Source organism: Anas acuta, chromosome 1, assembly GCF_963932015.1.
Source record: "Anas acuta chromosome 1, bAnaAcu1.1, whole genome shotgun sequence".
Lineage (NCBI taxonomy): Eukaryota > Metazoa > Chordata > Aves > Anseriformes > Anatidae > Anas > Anas acuta.
The window spans coordinates 23995407-24013944 of NC_088979.1; the positions used below are offsets into that span (position 1 = coordinate 23995407).

General features: G+C 38.9%; 1 protein-coding gene and 1 long non-coding RNA gene across 2 annotated transcripts; one reads left to right on the forward strand and one right to left on the reverse strand.

Moving 5' to 3' along the window:
• Window positions 1-335: 335 nt before the first annotated feature.
• Window positions 336-10313, forward strand: RFC3 (replication factor C subunit 3). Its single transcript, XM_068672957.1, has 9 exons — window positions 336-504; window positions 1012-1149; window positions 1796-1863; window positions 4652-4749; window positions 5393-5574; window positions 5817-5953; window positions 6063-6161; window positions 7543-7612; window positions 9168-10313. Exons 1-9 carry the CDS (start codon window positions 418-420, stop codon window positions 9357-9359), a joined length of 1071 nt encoding a protein of 356 aa, XP_068529058.1. The 5' UTR covers window positions 336-417; the 3' UTR covers window positions 9360-10313.
• Window positions 10314-10534: 221 nt separating this feature from the next.
• On the reverse strand, window positions 10535-15645 carry LOC137851811 (uncharacterized). The gene is made up of 2 exons (XR_011093496.1): window positions 15442-15645; window positions 10535-10831 (listed from the first exon to the last, which is right to left on the reverse strand). It is a non-coding gene; the product is annotated as an uncharacterized lncRNA (long non-coding RNA).
• Window positions 15646-18538: the final 2893 nt, after the last annotated feature.

The window sequence follows — 18538 nt, forward strand, 5'->3', positions numbered from 1 at the left end:
GGCTGCGGATCACAGCTCTCCCCTCAGACATGCTTTCTGCTAAGCCTGCTGCGGGGGGACAGCACCCCCTAAAACAAGTGTTTGTGTATGATTTGTGAACAAAACAGGCAGCAAGAGGCGTGCTTGGAGTTGGGTCATGTTTATGGTCCTTTCCAACCCCATTCCGTGATTCTAAATAACTAACGACTGCAGTTGTGGTGAGCAGGAGCACAGCCTTTATGTCTTTACACCCAAACCACAGCAGGGCACGACGGCAAAAAACTATCATTCAGGGCGGTGAAATAGCCCCCAAAATGAGGGGAGGGGAAGGAGGAGGGGCAGCAGCGCCCTTCCTCCTCGCCTCCGCTGCCGCTTGTCCCCGGGCAGCCGCCGTAGAGGGCGGTTGGGAGCCGGCTGTGCGCGGTCTTTTCGGCCGCCATGAGCCTGTGGGTGGACAAGTACCGGCCCGGCAGCCTGGGCCGCCTGGACTTCCACCGGCAGCAGGCCGCGCAGCTCCGCTGCCTGGTGAGGGGGCGGCCGGGGCTGGGGGGGGCGCGGACCCTGCGCCGCGGGTTCGAGACCTGGCCCGCCCGTTCGCACAGACAGCGGTTAAACAGCTAACTAGCTGATTAATCCGGTCATATTTAAAGGTTTTAGAGCGTATAGTGTATAAGGAGGAACGTATGTACACATACATACGCACCAGAAGTGTTTGTGTGTATATGTATATATATATGTGTTTCAGCCCTAAGTTGTCACCGTGGAAGCAAATGCTTACTTTTTGGGGGTGTTTCCAGTGAAATGGGGTTATGTATAGTTTTGAGGGGCAAATATGTTCCAAATGAAATATTACTGAAGGAAAGGAGTTCCTTCTGATGAACTTCATCAGTTCATAATTTAACTAGTATGTAACATCAGTACCTGGAAAAGTCATTTCATATAAACTTCAGTGAGAATGGTTACATAAACCATATCATTTAACCTAAGAAAAATAACTGCTGCAGTTAACAAATCTTGCTGCTTTGTGTGCAGGTTCAGTGTGGCGACTTCCCCCATCTGTTGGTGTATGGACCGTCAGGAGCTGGAAAGAAGACGAGGATAATGTGTCTGTTACGGGAGTTATATGGTCCGGGCGTGGAAAAACTGAGGATTGAGCATCAGAGCATAACGGTAAAAAAAGAAAGGTCCCCTGCGAAGCACTGTGGATACATGTATACTGACATCTCTCTCTTATAAGGCCTTTATTTAAACTTAAAAATGTATACTTACTGGTTATATATAGACTGGATGGTATAAATATAGGGTATATGAACTGTTCAGACCCAAGTTCGTGGGTTATATAAATAACTGCTGTATTTATGCAGCCCTTTCCAGCTTGTCCAAAGCTTTTTCTCCAAAGTGTTTCTCTTTTTGGACAAAATATCATTTATTTTGCATGGCTGATTCCAGTAATAAGATTCCTTGATACAAAACTCAGTAAATGGAGTATGCATTAATAATCACCATTATGCTATAATCACCATTAGTATTTGAATCACAGAATGGCTTGGGTTGAAAGAGACTTTACAGACTGTCCAATTCCAACCCACCTGCCCCGGTTTCTGTTTTACAGGGTAGCTGATATCTCAGAACTTTTCTCCTTCAAGGGTGGGTTGTGAGGGGTAGGAGATGCATTAAGGCTAGTATTCGAGTGGTTATTTGATTTGTAGGACTTAACGGTTTTCCTATGACCTAGCTAGTTATAATCTGTAAGATTGATATTTCCTTCTGATTTCAGAACTCTTTCTGAAATGTAATACGGTTACTTTCTACACAGGCACCTTCTAAAAAGAAAATTGAAATTAGCACGATTGCAAGCAATTATCACCTTGAAGTTAACCCAAGGTAAGTGTCCAGTTAAAAAAATAAGAATTTCCCACTTTAAATATAAGGCACTAGCCGTATTGTAAGTGGTTTTGAGCAATATAAGGGCCTGATTGCCCAATTTATTGCCTGAACAAATTAGATATTGGCTTGTAGGTTTGGGCAGCACATGAGGGCAGGGAGAGGATCTTTAATTGAACAGCTCTAAATGAACAAACATTTGGATTGCTGTATAATTAAAACAGTAATGTTCTGCTTAACCAGCTGGATCAGCATGCAGATGTAGAGGACTGGGTACTGAGGAACAATTCTGGATTCATAAGTTTAGCCATTTGGGTTGCAATTGAGAACTTTATTGGAACCAACAACCCAAAATTATTACTTCTCTTAAAAATACAAAAACAAAGTAACTTGAAAGCAAGCAAGGTTTACATCATAACTCGTTTAAAATAGCGTAAAGCATAGAGTTTTAAAAACAAAGGAACAACAACAAAAAGCACTCACTAAATCCTGGGAGTCCTGTTATGAGGGAAGTCAAACGTTGATTTAAATGGCAGAAGCTGTAAGGGTGTGCTGTATGTCTCCTGTGACAGTTGTGAAATTGCTGATGATAGTTCACTGACCCAAAGTAAATACTTGTATTTACCTGAAGCCCTTTAATGTTACTTTAAATCACAAGACAGTAAATGTCTCTGTGCAGTGGTAGGTTTTGGTTATGGTGGCTTTGTTGTCTGAGTTAAAACTGTAAGACATCGGGTATCCTGAAGTAACTTGTAGCTTTGTGCTTACCAGTAAATCTCTTCACATGTTGCTCTGTTTCTGTCATACAGCATGGTCTTTAAAAGCTTCTTTTGCTGTTAGTCTCTCTATATTGATCAGCGAATATCTGCTGGTATTCTGGTGTGGCCTCAAACAAAGCTGAGTTTTTTTTACTAATAAACTATAATTAAGAATAAACGGTAATAGTGAATATATCATCTTGGTGATTTTAAAGGTCTGGTATTGAGTCTTCTGCTCTGACAGCCTAATGCAATTAATACTTTTGTTACTCTCTAGAGTGCTTCAGTTTGAAACATTTTTTAAAAAGGTGTTTTATTTTAAATATGCAGCAATTTTACACTTGTAGGTTTTTTATTATTAATAATGTGGGTTCACAGGCTTTAAGTGATGGAATAATTGTCACTGTCATGTTTGTGTCTGACCAGACAGTGAACCTGCATGTGCTGGTTAATGTTTATCAGTATGATTTGTGAATTTTGATAGAATAATAGTATTGTGAAATAATGTAGTTCATCCCTGGTAACATGGAATGTGATAAAAGGCTATCAGGGAAAGGAAATTAACTCCTGGGAAGGGATAGGACTCTACAGGCATTGAATTTATTATGGAACTTTATTAGATTGGAGGAAAAAGAATGGTTCTATGATCTGAATTCCAAAACATTGTCTCCTGGTCACTTGGATAGCTCAAGTAGATATTCTAAAATAGGGTACCCTGAGCAAGTGAGTAGTGAAAGAATACAGAAGGATAAAAAGTACATTTGTGTGGTAATTCTGCCTCTACTCATTGTTTTCGTGGAATGTTTGCTGTGGTTGTGTAGTATCAAGGATAATCCATCACCATGAAATTATGACCTTGGATTCTCTGTTACTGCAAAAAATACTTTAAATATTAGGAAACTGTTTTCCATTTCCAAAAGTTGATGTAACTGAGTAGAACTATTTTTTTTTTTTTTTTTTGTAATCATAAGTCTGTTCCCTTGCTGAAGGACAGGTCTCTTGGACTAAGTAGGTGCTTCAGTCAAAGTCAGCATAGCCTGTTAAGCAGTTTGTGAACATTGAGTTAATGTGATGCTTCTGTCCATTCTGCTGCCTTCTCCTTGGCAAAGAAGGGGAAGGTCGGGTTGAGTGGTGACTCAGGCAGGACAGACGAATGTCTTTTTTATTTGCTTGCCAGTGAAATGTTTCAGAGCTGCTTCCTCTATGAAGACAACAGTCTGAAGAGGCAAAGGATTTTTATTTTTTTTCTTCCCTTCCCTTCTTCGCTGCTTCAGTAACACAGCTGCCAAGTCAGTCACCCCAGTGGCTGTCAAATCTGACTCAAGCTAGTTGAGCTACTAACTTAAGGGCTAAGAAAGCTGTGCAGTTGCCAGTGAGGGGGTAGTACAGAGAAGAGACAGGAAGGAGATCAGCATGTATTTCGTCTTGTTTTCCTGCCTTCTAAGAAAAACAAGCCTGCCAGCTGTGCTCTAATGGTATCTCAGTATTAATCTTTTATTAGTAACTTTTTATAACTTCACTGTCTGCCATTCAAATTTGCATTAAGCATATGGTTTGTTCATAGCATGACATCTAGTTCTAAGGGAAAAATAAAGTGTTTACATCAGTCCTTTGAGTCAGGCATCCTACTGTGTGGTTAGACTCACTTTTTCTTTCCATGATGGTGGGCAAAAGTGTTCACACTAAGTGTATGTGTCCAAGTTGCAGGTGACAAAAGGTTTGATTTCTCATGCCAGAAAAATGGATTTTGTTTTAGTAAGTTGATAAAAACATTTGACAATGGTTTTGCTACTTCCAAATACAGTGTGACTAATCCAGCTGTGCCTTCACAAAGTTTGAGGTTTTTTATTACTTGGGAAGGTAACTTCTAACCAAATGTGTGTGTCGAGGTTAATTCTAATCTCAACAGCTTCTGAATTCCTGTAATTCTTGGATAGTCAGTTGACCAGAAGGCTGCTTAGGAGGATGTATTTTTTGTGCAGTGTAAAGTTGTTGTTTTAAAATAAGTTCTATTTAATCTCTTGGTGCAGTGATGCTGGAAATAATGACCGTGTGGTAATTCAGGAACTCTTGAAGACAGTAGCACAATCCCAACAGCTTGAGACAAGTACTCAACGTGACTTCAAAGGTGAGTAAAAACAGTGTAAAAACAAAGTACTTTTGAAACTTTTTTTCTGAGATTTCAGGTGACTGAATCTGCAGAAGGTAGCTACAAAATTTAATTGTTTTATATTGAGTGTCTCTTGATTGTTTCAAAGCATTATTGAAATGTATCTTTTTCTTTGTAATACCATGGAAAGGCCCTGCATCTGCTGTAAAAAGGCAGCTTTCTGCCACTCCTTTGCTAAGATAAGATGTTAGCTTCTTAATATAAAATACATTGAGGGCAGTCTTCAAGAAATGTGTGGGTTTTTATATAACCTTATGCCATAAATTAGTTTTGCATTTCTTACTTAGAATTCCTGTAAGAAGTTATTGCACTTATTATCAGGTTGAAAGCTTCTACATCTATCTGAATTACTTAGCACTGAAGTGTTGCAGACCCTACTCTAAAGAAATGGACATTCTAGTACATAAGTTATAGAGTATGAGGGAGTGGCAGACTACACAAAGCATGCTTGTTGTCTTAATCTTGCCTTATTTTCTTGTCTGTGGAACTGTGCTGCTTGCATAATTCATTTTAATATTATCACTTATATGTCAAAGTACTCATTTTATTAAGGCGACCTGATAGGGGAAAAAAAAATACACTTCTTTTTACCCTTTTTCAGTGGTGCTGTTAACAGAAGTCGACAAACTGACTAAAGATGCCCAGCATGCTTTGAGAAGAACAATGGAGAAGTACATGGCAACCTGCAGGCTGATCCTGTGCTGCAATTCCATCTCAAAAATTATAGCACCTATCCAAAGCAGATGCCTGGCCATCCGAGTGCCTGCTCCCAGCATTGAAGATGTAAGTTGAAACAGAAGCCGAAATAAATCCTTTAAAACTTCTTGCCAGATGAGTTCTTGTTGCGGGCTTCTGAAATGTTTTATTTTCACCGGGTGACCTAGTTTTCCCTCGTGGTGGGTGACTTGTCAAGCACATCACTTGAAAGAGTGGTCCATCTCTGGTTCAGAAATTTCTCAAGTAGGAGAACCTGCTGCTCCTAAACTGTTTGCTGAATGTTGCACTCTGTGCTGTTTCCCATCTAGATCTGTAATGTATTGTCCAGTGTGTGTAAGAAGGAAGGCCTGACTCTTCCTCAGGAACTGGCTCAAAGGCTTGCAGAGAAGTCTGGCAGGAATCTTCGGAAAGCACTGCTTATGTGCGAGTCTTGCAGAGTACAACAGTAAGTGACTGCTAAATATTAATGTAAACTATGCTTTTAGACATAGAAATCAACTTCTGTATCCTTGTTCGAGTAGGTGACCGTTTGCTTTATCATCATCATTATGTAGGTATCCTTTCACTGCTGATCAAGACATTCCTGAAATGGACTGGGAAGTTTATTTGAGAGAAACTGCAAATGCTATTGTCAGCCAACAGACACCACAAAGGTAGATGAGTAAACATGCTTACATTTATAAATTATGTATGTATATATTTTTTTCTTGATTGTAAGAAATGCCATAGTTAAAAACATGCCATCTTCAGTTATTTGTAATTTTATGATGTTTTACTGGAGTTCGTAGCTTAGTGGATTACAAGATTAGAAATATAGCCTGCGTGACACTGGAGTAAGTCTCTGTTGTTTACATAGCAGTAGTGAGGGTTGTTTTGAAATGGTCTAACCATTTTTAAGCACCACACGGAAAGGTTTTAGGCAAATTCTCAAGTTTGGAGGAGATGACCAGAAATGATCAGAGACATCTAGAGAACTTGACATGTATGGAAGCATGACTTAGAACAGAGTGGGCAGATGTGGAAAGACTTAAGAAGAAAGCAGTAACATTTTTCATGATCTTCATGGTGGGAAGGCTTGGAAGTGAGGTTAAGCTGCAGTAAACTTTTAATTAGACATGTGTTTCAGGAATTATGTAGTGTCTTGAATGTTTGTGGCCTTTCTAGGTCTCTTTCAACTCAAATCTTTTATGTTCAGTTTTTTGGTTAAATCTATAGGTGGTTTTTGGTCTTCACTTTAATGGTGAACTATCCATTTCTCTGACCTTTCTGTACAATGTGTTGCAGATTTGTTATCAAAAGTGAGCATAAGCTTAGTTGAGTACTATGCTGTCCTTTTTACTGTCATACTTAAAGCTTTTGTTTCATCACCTCTAGCATAACGTGACTTTGTGAAAGAGTTTAGGATGAAGTGAGAAATAAACACTTTAATTTTCAAGCACAGTGGGATATGCCCTCTTTATTATTCCACCTTGTGTCTCATACATGCAGCCTGCTTCTTTTAGGCTACTCCGAGTATTACTTGATGTCATTGAAAGTCTTGTATAGAAATCAAATGTCTGTAGCCTCTCAGTATCCAATGTTGATAATTGGATCATTTTCTACCACCTGATCATCTTGCCCACACTTGACATGATGACCACAGAAAAGCAATATAAATGAGTCTTGTGACTACTCAATTTTGTGGTGCCTTCTCACTAGTCTTAAGCATAAATAATAAAAACTTAGATACGAAGAAGAATTAGAGAAATAAGCCTAAGACAAATTCTAATAGTCCTGTAGCTTTTAGATTAGCTGTTGTAGATACACTAAAATTAGATAAACTATGTTCACATATAGTATATCGAATAAAAGGGGGTATGCAGCTCGTGAATGGGAACTTATCTGACATGCAATGCTTCTGGTTTTAAAAACAAAAAAATGCTTTGCATGGGTTGACCTTTTTCTTTTTTGTTCTCATCTTAAGGCATATTTCACAAATAGTGAAAATTTGTATGCTTTGTGAGTATACATCTGATATTTTGGTTTTTCCAACAGGCTTTTAGAGGTTCGTGGACGGCTTTATGAACTCCTAACACACTGTATTCCTCCTGAGATTATAATGAAGGTACTTCAGCTATCTCGCTCTTAATGTGATAGAGATATAAACACTGAAAATCTGTTTTTAAATGGGAAAAAAAATCAAAAATACCCAAATATAGAAGGAAGGCTGTGTTCTTTCCAAATAAATATTAGTAACTTCAAGATGCTTTTCTTTTCGGTGTTTCTTCCTATTAAAGTAACCAGAATAGTCCAGGTCATCTCTTTGAATCAGTAGCTAAAGACCTTGTTCCTGCAAACACTGTTCCATAGCATTCAGTCACAGGATCCTGAGTGTATCTACTGGACTGTTATGTTCATGTCTAAATATATTTTGGAACATGGTTATGAGTAGTGTAGATCTTGAGGCAGGAAGATTCTGTTCTGTAACTAGTGTATTTTTATCACACCATTCCTTGTGCAGACCTCTGTTGAATGGGTATACTGAACTTTACTTTGTGATCATAGACAGCAATATTATAGCTGAGTAAAACCAAACGAGGACATGCTTTGTCCCCTTGAAGATTTACCAGGTCATTTGTCATTTTCTGTACTGAAGCATAGGTGTATTTTCATGGGCTAGTTTTGATTCAGTTTGTTCTCTTTTGTGAAAATTCTGTTATATGTTCAGTATTTGCTGTGTCCTGTTGGAAAGGTTCATGGAGGAAAGTAGAGCAGCATGTTTCTGCAGAAATCTTGTTATAATATAAAACAAACAAACAAAAGAAAACCCAGACCAGAACAAAAGGTGAAGGTTAAAGATAATGTTTGCAATTTACCCTGGGTGGATATTGCCAAAGACAAAATCTTTTTGTCACATTGACTTCTTCTTTGTGACAGTTGCAGTAGTGACTTAACTTTTCTTGCTTATGGTGTGTTAGTAGTTCCTGTATTACCCTATTTGAAGACTCTTGTCTTCAAGTCAAAGGTGTCCTCTGCCTACTTCACAAACCTGAAATGTGCTAGAGATACTTTCACTTAATCCCAGGTTTTAATAGAAATGGACTTGCAGTGATTTTTTTTTTTGTCCTAACCAAAAATAGTGTGTTTTTTCTTTTGTCATGGTGGAAGTAATTGTAAAGTATTTTGTATGTCTGTATATTTACATAAATGTGTATATATAGCCTTTAAGCCATTTTCTTGTTGTTAACAACACCTTATATTACTCCTTTTGATCAGTGATGTCAAGATAGGAAATAAGTAATTTTAACAAACCTGTGTCTTCATAAAATTCTCCTTATAGTGGTGTGCCTGCATGCAAGTAGAGTTTATAGCATTTGCAGATGAAGTTAGTTGATTTTCATCATTAAGGCATGAGTAGTTCCCTTATAAGATTTTTCTTGTCTAAGAATATAACAGTTAACTTCTGTTTTGACATGAATTATTTATCCCGGACGAATATTCTGAAGAGACACAGTTCCATCAATCTAGTTCTGTCACAGAGGTGGTGTAATGATTCTTGAACATCTTTTCTGTTAGATTCCTGACTGAGCTGATGGTCACTTGTTTAGTTATTTCCATAAAATTGAGGTTATCTTCTTTAACAGAAGGAGTCATTTTTTTGAATATTGTCTTGCTTTTAGGGTCTTCTGTCAGAGCTTTTGAATAACTGTGATGGACAACTGAAAGGAGAAGTTGCACAAATGGCAGCCTTCTACGAACACCGCTTGCAACTGGGCAGCAAAGCCATTTATCATCTTGAAGCATTTGTAGCAAAGTTTATGGCAATTTACAAGAAGTTTATGGAGGATGGACTAGATGACATGATGTTCTAACTCTGATGCCTGGAGCTGCATACAGAGTCTTTGTATCATGATGGCAGTAAAATAGCAAATAAATAACATGGTCTGCTTGTCCATGCTTGATGGCACATGGATATTGTTCAAAGTTATTTTGTTATTCATATAAACTACAACAAACTGAAGAAGAGTGTTCAGTTTTAGAAGCCAGATGGATTGTTAACAGCATCAAATCTATTGGTAAATTCATACATTGTCCTTTCCAAAAGACAACAGGTTGCCCTGGAAGCTGTATAAGGTCATAGTCTGTCTGCGGTATTTGTAAGCTTACATTAAGAAGGGATGCTGCATGTTGGCTTCTTGATTGTTCAAGGCCAGGGCTGTAAGCAAAAGATTTTATATATCCATGGTGTGATGAATTCCAGTCCGAGGAATATATATATTTTCTGCCTAGTCACTTAAATGTCTTGCTTGTTTGGCTTTTTTGTTTTTTAATCACAGTGTTTCTTATCTTGTGTGTTGATACTGAATGTTTTCTGACTCCTGTTTGTAAGCAGTTGTATTGAAATTGGGTGAATAATGCATCTTCATTGCTTGTATATCAGTTCGACAACATTGAACTTTTTTGTTTAGAAGGAATATATCCATATAAAGTAAGGCCACTTGCTGGCTGACACTTTCATGTCTGTTTTAACACACGTAACTGTTCAGATAAAGACTGCTCTTTTGACTCTGGATGGTCAAGTTTCAAATTTTGACAAAAACATCACTTTAAGATGTGAAAGAATACATAATGCTTTTTTTTTTTTTTAATGGCAGAATAAACTGTAAGAGAATATGAACAACAAATTAAATGCAGAATTAGTGTATGTGATAGCCTTAAATGAATGTACATTCCGGCTTCATGACTTTACTTTGATGTAGAATATCTTTCAGAAAGGTGGGACATGCATCTTCAGGGAGACACTGAAATAAAAAAAGTTACACCAATTTATGCTGCAAGTCTTTCACGTTATTTCTATGTACTGTGGTACCCTAAAAATGATTAAATTGCCATTTGTAGCTGTCATTTTGCTGATTTAGACTATTACTAGATAGTTTTAAATATGCATATAAATGTATTAAATACTGTTTCCTAGTCCCCTTAATTAAGCCAGAAAGCATTTAGATTTTGAGGACTCCTTGAGTCATAACTAGTTATATATAATGGCTTTTTATTTTTAATTAAGGGCCTCTCTGCAGTAATTGATAAAGAATCTCCCTAGTTTTTTCATCAAAGAGCAAGTGTCATTGCTGTTTGCTTGGCCATCCGTGTGTGTGTTGTTAACACACTGCTTACCTTCCGCTTCATTCTCACGAGACACTGCTGGCCTGCTTTGTGCCCAACTGGTCTTGAAATTGAGGAAATCTAAAAGATGGGCTTTCTCTTCCATCTGCTCTTGTCACGCAAAGCTACAGCAGTGGTAGTTTGTCAAGATAGCAAGAGTCTTGATTGACTGATGGAGATCCTGGAAAATCATTATTTTGTTAATTCTGAAATAAATTACATTAGCAGAGTCAATAATTGTGGAAATGAATGCTTAAATAACTCGCAAGACAGAGTGCAAGAATAAGAGAGGGGGCATAATTACTGCACGTACTGATTGCTTGCTGTTTCAGCATCCCAGTGAGTACCTATTTTCAAAAGCCAAATAAAATTTACTTTTTGCCTACTCTAACTCCAGGATGTGATGACAATGGTAAGTGACACCGTTTAAAAGTGCCCACTGCCTCTTTTAATCAGCTGTCCCTGGAAAGGGTGCCACAGAAAGGGTATGAAGGGCATCCTGAAGCTTCATGACAACTGCCTCCCTGGCCCCATCCTGCTTTCTAGAAGTTAAAGCAGCTTTCTGTTCAGGTAAGCAGCACTTACCTACCTTAGTATTGTGTTTTATTTTCTTGTCTGTGGTTTAGCATCCTGTTCTGTGAACCATTATAAATGAAACATCTGAGTTCAAAATTTGGTGAAGCAGGCTTGATCCACGTCACTGTACCTCCCAGTAAGAACTGATGTAGAAGAAGAATGGTTGTAGGGATAGGGACTTGCGAAATGCAATCCACGTGGAGGATGAAGAGGAGCTGGACAGTACTTGTGTCAGCTGGAGATAGAGGAGTGGATTGCTGCTTGAAAGGACCTCAGCTGCTTTGTCCAGGAGACTGAAACCCCAACATAATGGTGTGGCTGCTCTTGCTCCTCTTTTTGAATGGTTTCATTTTTATGCTTGATTCACCCAAGATAAGTAGTCAAGGATGGAAAAATAGGGTAATGATCAGAGATAGGGGAGAGTGACCATCAGTGTTACGGAAAGTGTTCCTCCTGATGGTCCTGCTCCTGACTTTTCATCTTCCATAGCCTAGAACATGCAAACTTAATAAACAAGCACAATGTCTCATAAGCCCCTGTACATGTTTCCTCTTCCTACAGTAACTAACTTTTAAGGGAAGAAGTGCCTTAGTATCCACAATGAGTAAGCAGTGTAATTTTTAGAGTACCTCCTTACAGACTAAGCCTCTTTTGGGTAGCTGTAGCATTTACACAGAAGCTGTGTGGTGTAGAACTGGGCTGCTGGGTTGTGCTGGAGGAAGCAGGGGGCCAGTGCCCCCCAGTACCTCATGATGCCCATCAGCAAATGAGGCTGATGGGACCGTATAACCAGGGGGCTATTAAACAAAAAGGAGACTGGCTATTTTTGCCCTTATGAGGTTACCATGTAAAGCCTTCACAGCCCTTATTTTGTGCAGCTGAGCAACGGTGCCATGCCAGACCTACGCTGAGCAATGCACACCACACCTGCCTCACAGATCAAGTGGGAGAGGCAGTCAGATAGTCTTTTAAACGCCCGAATAGCACAGGATCAACCTCTAGATGATCTGTTTCTTCAGCTGATTTCATCTTTTGAGACCTGCTTAGAAATGCTTCTGAATTGCATGCTGTGAGGATTACCCCTGCTTTCATCCAGCATCACCTCCTGCTAGTTCAAAATGAGAACTTCAGGCTGCTCCCACCCAGGTGGGACTTAAATGCTGAACAAGTCTGAGATGTTGCAGAGGAGTCAGCTTCACAGTAGCATAGAAAGCTAGGGGTGAATCTGATTAAATATATATATATATATATATATATATATATATATATATATATCAAGAAATCAGACAGCAACTACGCTAGTCAAAACTCTCTGCTCTGCAAAGATCAGCTGTGCAAAGGGTGAGTGGTGCATTCAGGCTTCGTTATTCCCTATTTCTAAACTCTAAGCATTAACTCTTGTAAGAAATATTTTTAAATTATAGTTGTGGGTTTTTTTTTAGGTTTCCATGGTAAACAGCACTATTTGAGCATTAATCATAATAAAAATGTCATGTTTGGTAGACAGATTTTAAAAATTTAATTGATTAAATAAATTCATATTAGGAAAGCTGACGTGAGGCACGTCCCCTTCTTTATGGAAGAAGTAGCCTGATTATTGCAGGTTAGAAGGTAAGGTAGATAAGAGAAGAGTTCATTATCACAAATTTTCCTTCCAGTGCAGGGAATTCAAGATTATTATAGTTCATTGATATAAAATAATAGCTGTAATTTGTCTTGTTGGAAAGAGCTCTGGTATGCTTGAGCAGTCTTTAATCCTTCTTGCTTAATGTCTTGTGCCTGCACTAACAATTAGTGCTGTATGGATTTATTGCATTGGATTTCAATCAATGACCCGAAACAAAATCCGGAGTTGTAGCCTGCTAAATAAAAGTTGTCTTAAAATGACAGTGAAATGTGCTTCTAGTTCTTGAAGGTTTAAATACTTCTCTTTATCCTTATTTTTCATATGCAGGGAAGGAAAGCAAATACGTAAGCATGCAAAAGAAATCAAAAGGAATCAACTCTACTGTTGAATGTCAATAGTATGTCATCCAAGTTGCATGTCAGGAATTAGTTGCACGTTGCAACATGATCAAGATTAAAGAGTTTGCCATTAACTTCAATATGTTGAGAAAAGGACTCAGATTTTTCTGTCATCAAAACTGGAATTATTTTCTGTCCAAATTAACTGAGACAATCAGGCCTACCCCAGTCACTTATTATTACTTTTTTTTTTAAACATTGGATGCTTTGCTTGCCTGAAAAATAAGCCTATTAGCCATTAAACATCCCTATAACTGATTTTCTTCTACATTTGCATATGGCATGGGTACTGAACTTCTGGAAGAATTTGTGCACTCTGTTGCAGCATTCCTTGAGCTAGTAAATATTGTAGAAGTTGTGCTTCCTGTTCACGTTCCCATAAGGGCTGTATGGCAATTCTGTCATGACTTACTCTTAAAATACCTTTCTTGGGTGTTTTTAGCCTCTTCTCATGACACTACACAGTTAGGAGAGTTTGGATCAGGGGCAACTAACAACAGAGAGATGGAGACCTACTGTCACCTCCCTCTTCTGGCTGCCCCAATGTTTCCTCAAGAACATTTTCTTCTTTTTAAATAAGACTATTTACTTTGCTATATTAAATGTGTTGTTCTTGTTTGGAAGTCTGTGACAGACAGTGAGTGGAAACAGCTTTACCATAGCTAAATGTTGCCGATATGGGCTTTCACTGCAGGCAAACCGGTGCTCTTCTTTTAAACTTGCAACGCTATGTTCACATGAAATTACTTGTTGTGCTAAATTATGAAAGGGACACTTAGCACAGTCCTGGTCACAATGAGATGTTAAAGGTATGTTAAAATAAAGCAAACATTTTGAGAAATCTATGACAAATTTTCTGTGCTTTTTGCCTCTGGGAGTTCTGTAAAATGTTTTCAGTCTTGAGTAGGAAGGAAGGCAAGAAAATCCAGAGCCCAATCAAAGAGAAGAAACAAAGAAGTCAGAAGGATGAAGCAGACAAGGACAGATCCTGGGGGAGGACAGGTATACTCATTAATTGTATTTACATTTCAAAGGCAAGTTAACTGCAGTGTTCTTAATCATAGCCTACACTTGGCTTCCCTGCCACACACCATGAATAATATGCTTTGGTGGATAGAATAAGCGACCCAATAGGTTTCTTCCACTTTTAATTTCATGGATGATCTTAATTTGAGAGGTCAGTACAAATGCCTATGGTAAATGACAATTTTGGGCCAGTAATTACTAATTAAGACAGAAGTCAAGATGCTGGCTTAGGCAGTTTTGGATAGATCACAGATAACCTTGCAGGAGCTGATTATCTCAAACAGAACACCTCCTTAGGTGATAGCTACCAAATGACACTGGTATAATTTTTAAAATTGAAAAGGATGAGGGAAAAGGATTTATGAAACTCTCAGCTCAGTTTTCTCCGGAGAAAGAATTTCGATAATAAGTGGGATTAGCTCTTTGCCAATTAGCAGACAATTAGAAGAAAGACATTTACCCGGTGGGCAAAAGTCTTTTATGATAGACTCGTCCTCATCAAACCTGTTTATGCCAGAGGAAGATAAACAGTGTTTGTTCACAGTCTCTTAGCTCTAGGGATGTGAGTATTAAGGGCTGCAGCCACTGTGCCAACTTCATAACGTCTGTGTGAGACTCAATGTGATGGTGCTTAGCGTGCAAGCACAGAACAGGCAACCCTAATCAATGCTCGTGGATCCTGGGGTGGCTGTGGGTGATTTTCAATGGGTCCACGACAGAATTTAGGAACAGCAGATGGACTGTTGGTAGAGAAAATGGAGAAATCTCCCACACCGGGGAATTTAGAGTGACATGAAAATCAGAAAAAAGCAAGAAGGCTTTGGCTTTATAAATATCATTATTTGTACAGGTGGTTATCATAGGTAGATAAGAGATCGTGTTAGACTTCAGAAGCTTTTTTTGAGACCTTGAATGACCATAAGCTTCAGGGTGGCAGATAATGTGAAGAAGAGCTGAGCTAGTGTTGTGGTTTAACACGGCAGGCAGCTGCACACCACACAACCATTTGCTCACTCCCTCCTCCACAGTGGCATGGGGGAGAGAATCGAGAAAAAAATGCAAGAACTCAGAGGCTGAGATAAGGTTTGCTTAATAAGAAAGGAAAAAAAGAAAACTGCAACAATGAAGTAAAGCAAGCAAGTGATGCACAGTGCAATTACTCACCACCAACCAACCAATACATATCCCATCCCCAAGCAGCAGCAGCCCCCTGCCCAGCTCCCCCAGTTTTACTGTATTCAGCATGATGCCATGTGTTGTGGAATATCCCTTGGGCCAGCTGTCCTGGTTCTGTCCCCTCCCAGCTCCTTGTGCACCCCCAGCCTCCTCACTGGCAGGGCAGCACGAGGAGCTGAAAGTCCTTGACTTAGTGTAGGCACTTCTCAGCAACAAAAACATCAGTGTGTTATCAGCATTGTTCTTGTCTTAAATCCAAAACACAGCACCATACCAGCCACTAGCAAGAAAATTAACTCTATCCCAGTCAAAACCAGGACAGCTAGGCTGCTGTTTCTTGTCTTTTCCAGTTTAATATTGATATTTCCTACAAAATGGAGATATGTAGGCAGCAATGTTTGGCCAAAAGGTGCTGGAGGAAGAATTTGTTTGGATTTACTGTTGTTCATGTTCCTCTTTCCTATTCCTAGATCTTAACTCCTACTTAGGATAAATTTTTCCTAACTGAAACACCCAAGAACCAGTGTCTGAGGCTGAGCTCCTCTCCAAGGTCCTTCCACAAGCAATGGACAGAGAAGATAAGGTGCAGAACACGAGCTCTCTAATCCCAGCATTTGCTCAAGGTGAATTCTAGGATTCATGCTCTAAAGGGGCTCTCTCTTGCTATTAACTCTTCAGGCAATACAAAGTACACAGCAAGACTAACACATCTACATTCTAGAGGCCTAAATGTGGCCAGAAAAATTGCACCTGTCTCTTCTAAAATCTGTCTCAGAAAAGCAGAGAGCACAAGAAGAAAACAAATGATGACTAAACACTGCTCAGGAGAGCAGTCCAGGAGGAGTTTCCATTAAACCAAAGGTCAACGTTTCCCTGATGTGTCCTTTAGCTCAAGATAGCACCTGCCCTGAGGACTTCAAATGCAGGCCATGGTGTAAAAATGAAAGAATGAACTCGGTCCTGGTTTTGCTATTGGCATGTTGATTAAAATGGGAATTTCAGGTAGACCTCCTGTCTTTATAACACTTGTGAACACTTGTAAATGTGAGGAAGTATTAACACATGTCCTTCTAACCAAACATTAATTCCTTATTGAAGGGGATTGTTGCTTTTAGAGCCGCTGACAGTTGTTCAGAAATTAAGATTCCTTCTAGTTAGGCTAGTACTGCCCCTGTCTCATGGCTCTTTTTTAGGAGCACGTGCCTGGAGCAAGCAGACCATGGGTATCAGAATTAGGAGAAATCTAGTAGTGTTACAGGCTGGAGATAATGGGCATTACTTGGTCAGTGAATGCTGGAGCCAAGCTAAACCGTTCAAAGAGGAATAGATAGTCAGGCTAGGTTAAAATACCTGTGTTGGTTTCCATGAAAACTAAACATTAGTGTGCTTGATAGCAGGGCTTGGCAGAAACAATCAAATGCATAACTTCTGTGGATCAGGAACCTGTAGGGAAAGATGTGACGCAGAAGCTCAGACCTGCAAAAAATGGAAATGCTATTGAGTCCTCCTGGCTATGGAATAACTGTATGAACTGAAGGGAACAGCTTTCTCAGATCAAAAAGGCAGCAACATTTTGTGACTGAAAAAGTATTTTCTTCATTTGCACAAAGATACTAACATTTAGGGGAGAAAGGGAACACTGCAGAGGCAGATATTAAAGGTGGAGGGTGCTGATTAGCTCCTCCAGCCTCTCCACCTGAAAATGCAAGATGTATGATACTGGTGATATGAACTCCATGTGAGGAAGTAAAGGAAATGTGATTACAGATATTATATCCAAATTGAATTAAAGCTGCATTAGAAAACCTCAGATTACTATGTGATTCCATGCTACTGTTGAAAACATGACGTGCATCTGCTACTGGCAGACACATAGAGAGTATGAAAGGGCATATTTCTCAGAAAGCAAGTTTGATCTGTGATTTGCTAATTCACAAACCCACAGAAACAAAGGCAGGAAGCATAATTATGGACAGATCTCCCTAAAATAAATAATCTTCAGCAAAGCAACAATGTTGTTCGGATTTTTTTTTTTTTTTTACTTTCTTTCAAATAGTTGCTCCACATTATGACCTTAAGCAAAGTTAATTACCTCAGTTTCTTTATCTATAAAAATTGGATAATGAATCCAATCTTCTTTGCAAAAGGCAGAGCTATAAATAAAAGCATTATTATTGCATGCTGATGTTAATAAATGTTTTCTCAGCAGACTAATGGTCATTGGGACAGTTTCCTGTGCATATTTCTGTGCTCATTCATTTGAATGAGTTATTAAGACCTTCTGACTCTTCCTCATTTTGCTGGCAAGAAGAAAGCAATCCAGGTTCAAATATTCATGTTTCATGTATGGCATATATGGAAGCAAATGCCTGTTCCCTTTGTTGTCTGTGACTGTTACAAGGCAATGAAACAGACCTCTAGACTATGGCAGTGTTGAGACTTACTGTCCCTGCCATGAGGGCCCTGTACACCCAGTAATTCTTGTAAAAAACTGTCTGTCTAGTATAACCAGAAGTTTCATACAGGGTGACAAAGCGAGCTGCAATAAAACTGCATCTTTCAATTGCTTTCCATGTTATGTTACATCAAGTGGCAGAGTACAATAAATTTTAAAAGAGCAAGTTGACACGAATGATGACATAGTTATAAATGAGTAACAAAGGCTTTTAATGCACACATAAAGAGTAATCCAACAACCCAATTCCAACTGTATTTTACCTGTTTTAAATCAGCAAAACACAGCTGGCAGCTGTTTATTAAAAGGTATCTGTGTGCTAAAACGTGCTCAGTCTGAAGTAATAACACTAGAAGAAACCTTTCAATAGAAATGTATTTTACGAACAAAATCAAAGAAGAGAAAGTTACAGAACCCGAGAGTTTCAAAGCAGTCTGCTCCTCATACTTTTCCCTCTCCCCCAAAACAAACCCAAGGCTATAAAAAGCTTTAGGAAGGATTTTCAAAGGCGCTGAGCTTTCAAAAGGAAGAAAGCCCTGAAGTGTTCATTGTGCATTTCAATAGTGATATTTCCCCAGATCCTCCACACTTCATTCTTTTCTGCAATCACACACAGATTTGCATGGTCAA

Excerpts from the sequence above, each read along its gene's own strand:
- RFC3 (XM_068672957.1), top strand. The coding sequence starts at position 418 with ATGAGCCTGTGGGTGGACAAGTACCGGCCCGGCAGCCTGGGCCGCCTG. Across the intron at positions 1,150-1,795 it reads TTGAGCATCAGAGCATAACG|GCACCTTCTAAAAAGAAAAT; the intron begins GTAAAAAAAGAA and ends CTTTCTACACAG. Across the intron at positions 5,954-6,062 it reads GAGTCTTGCAGAGTACAACA|GTATCCTTTCACTGCTGATC; the intron begins GTAAGTGACTGC and ends ATCATTATGTAG.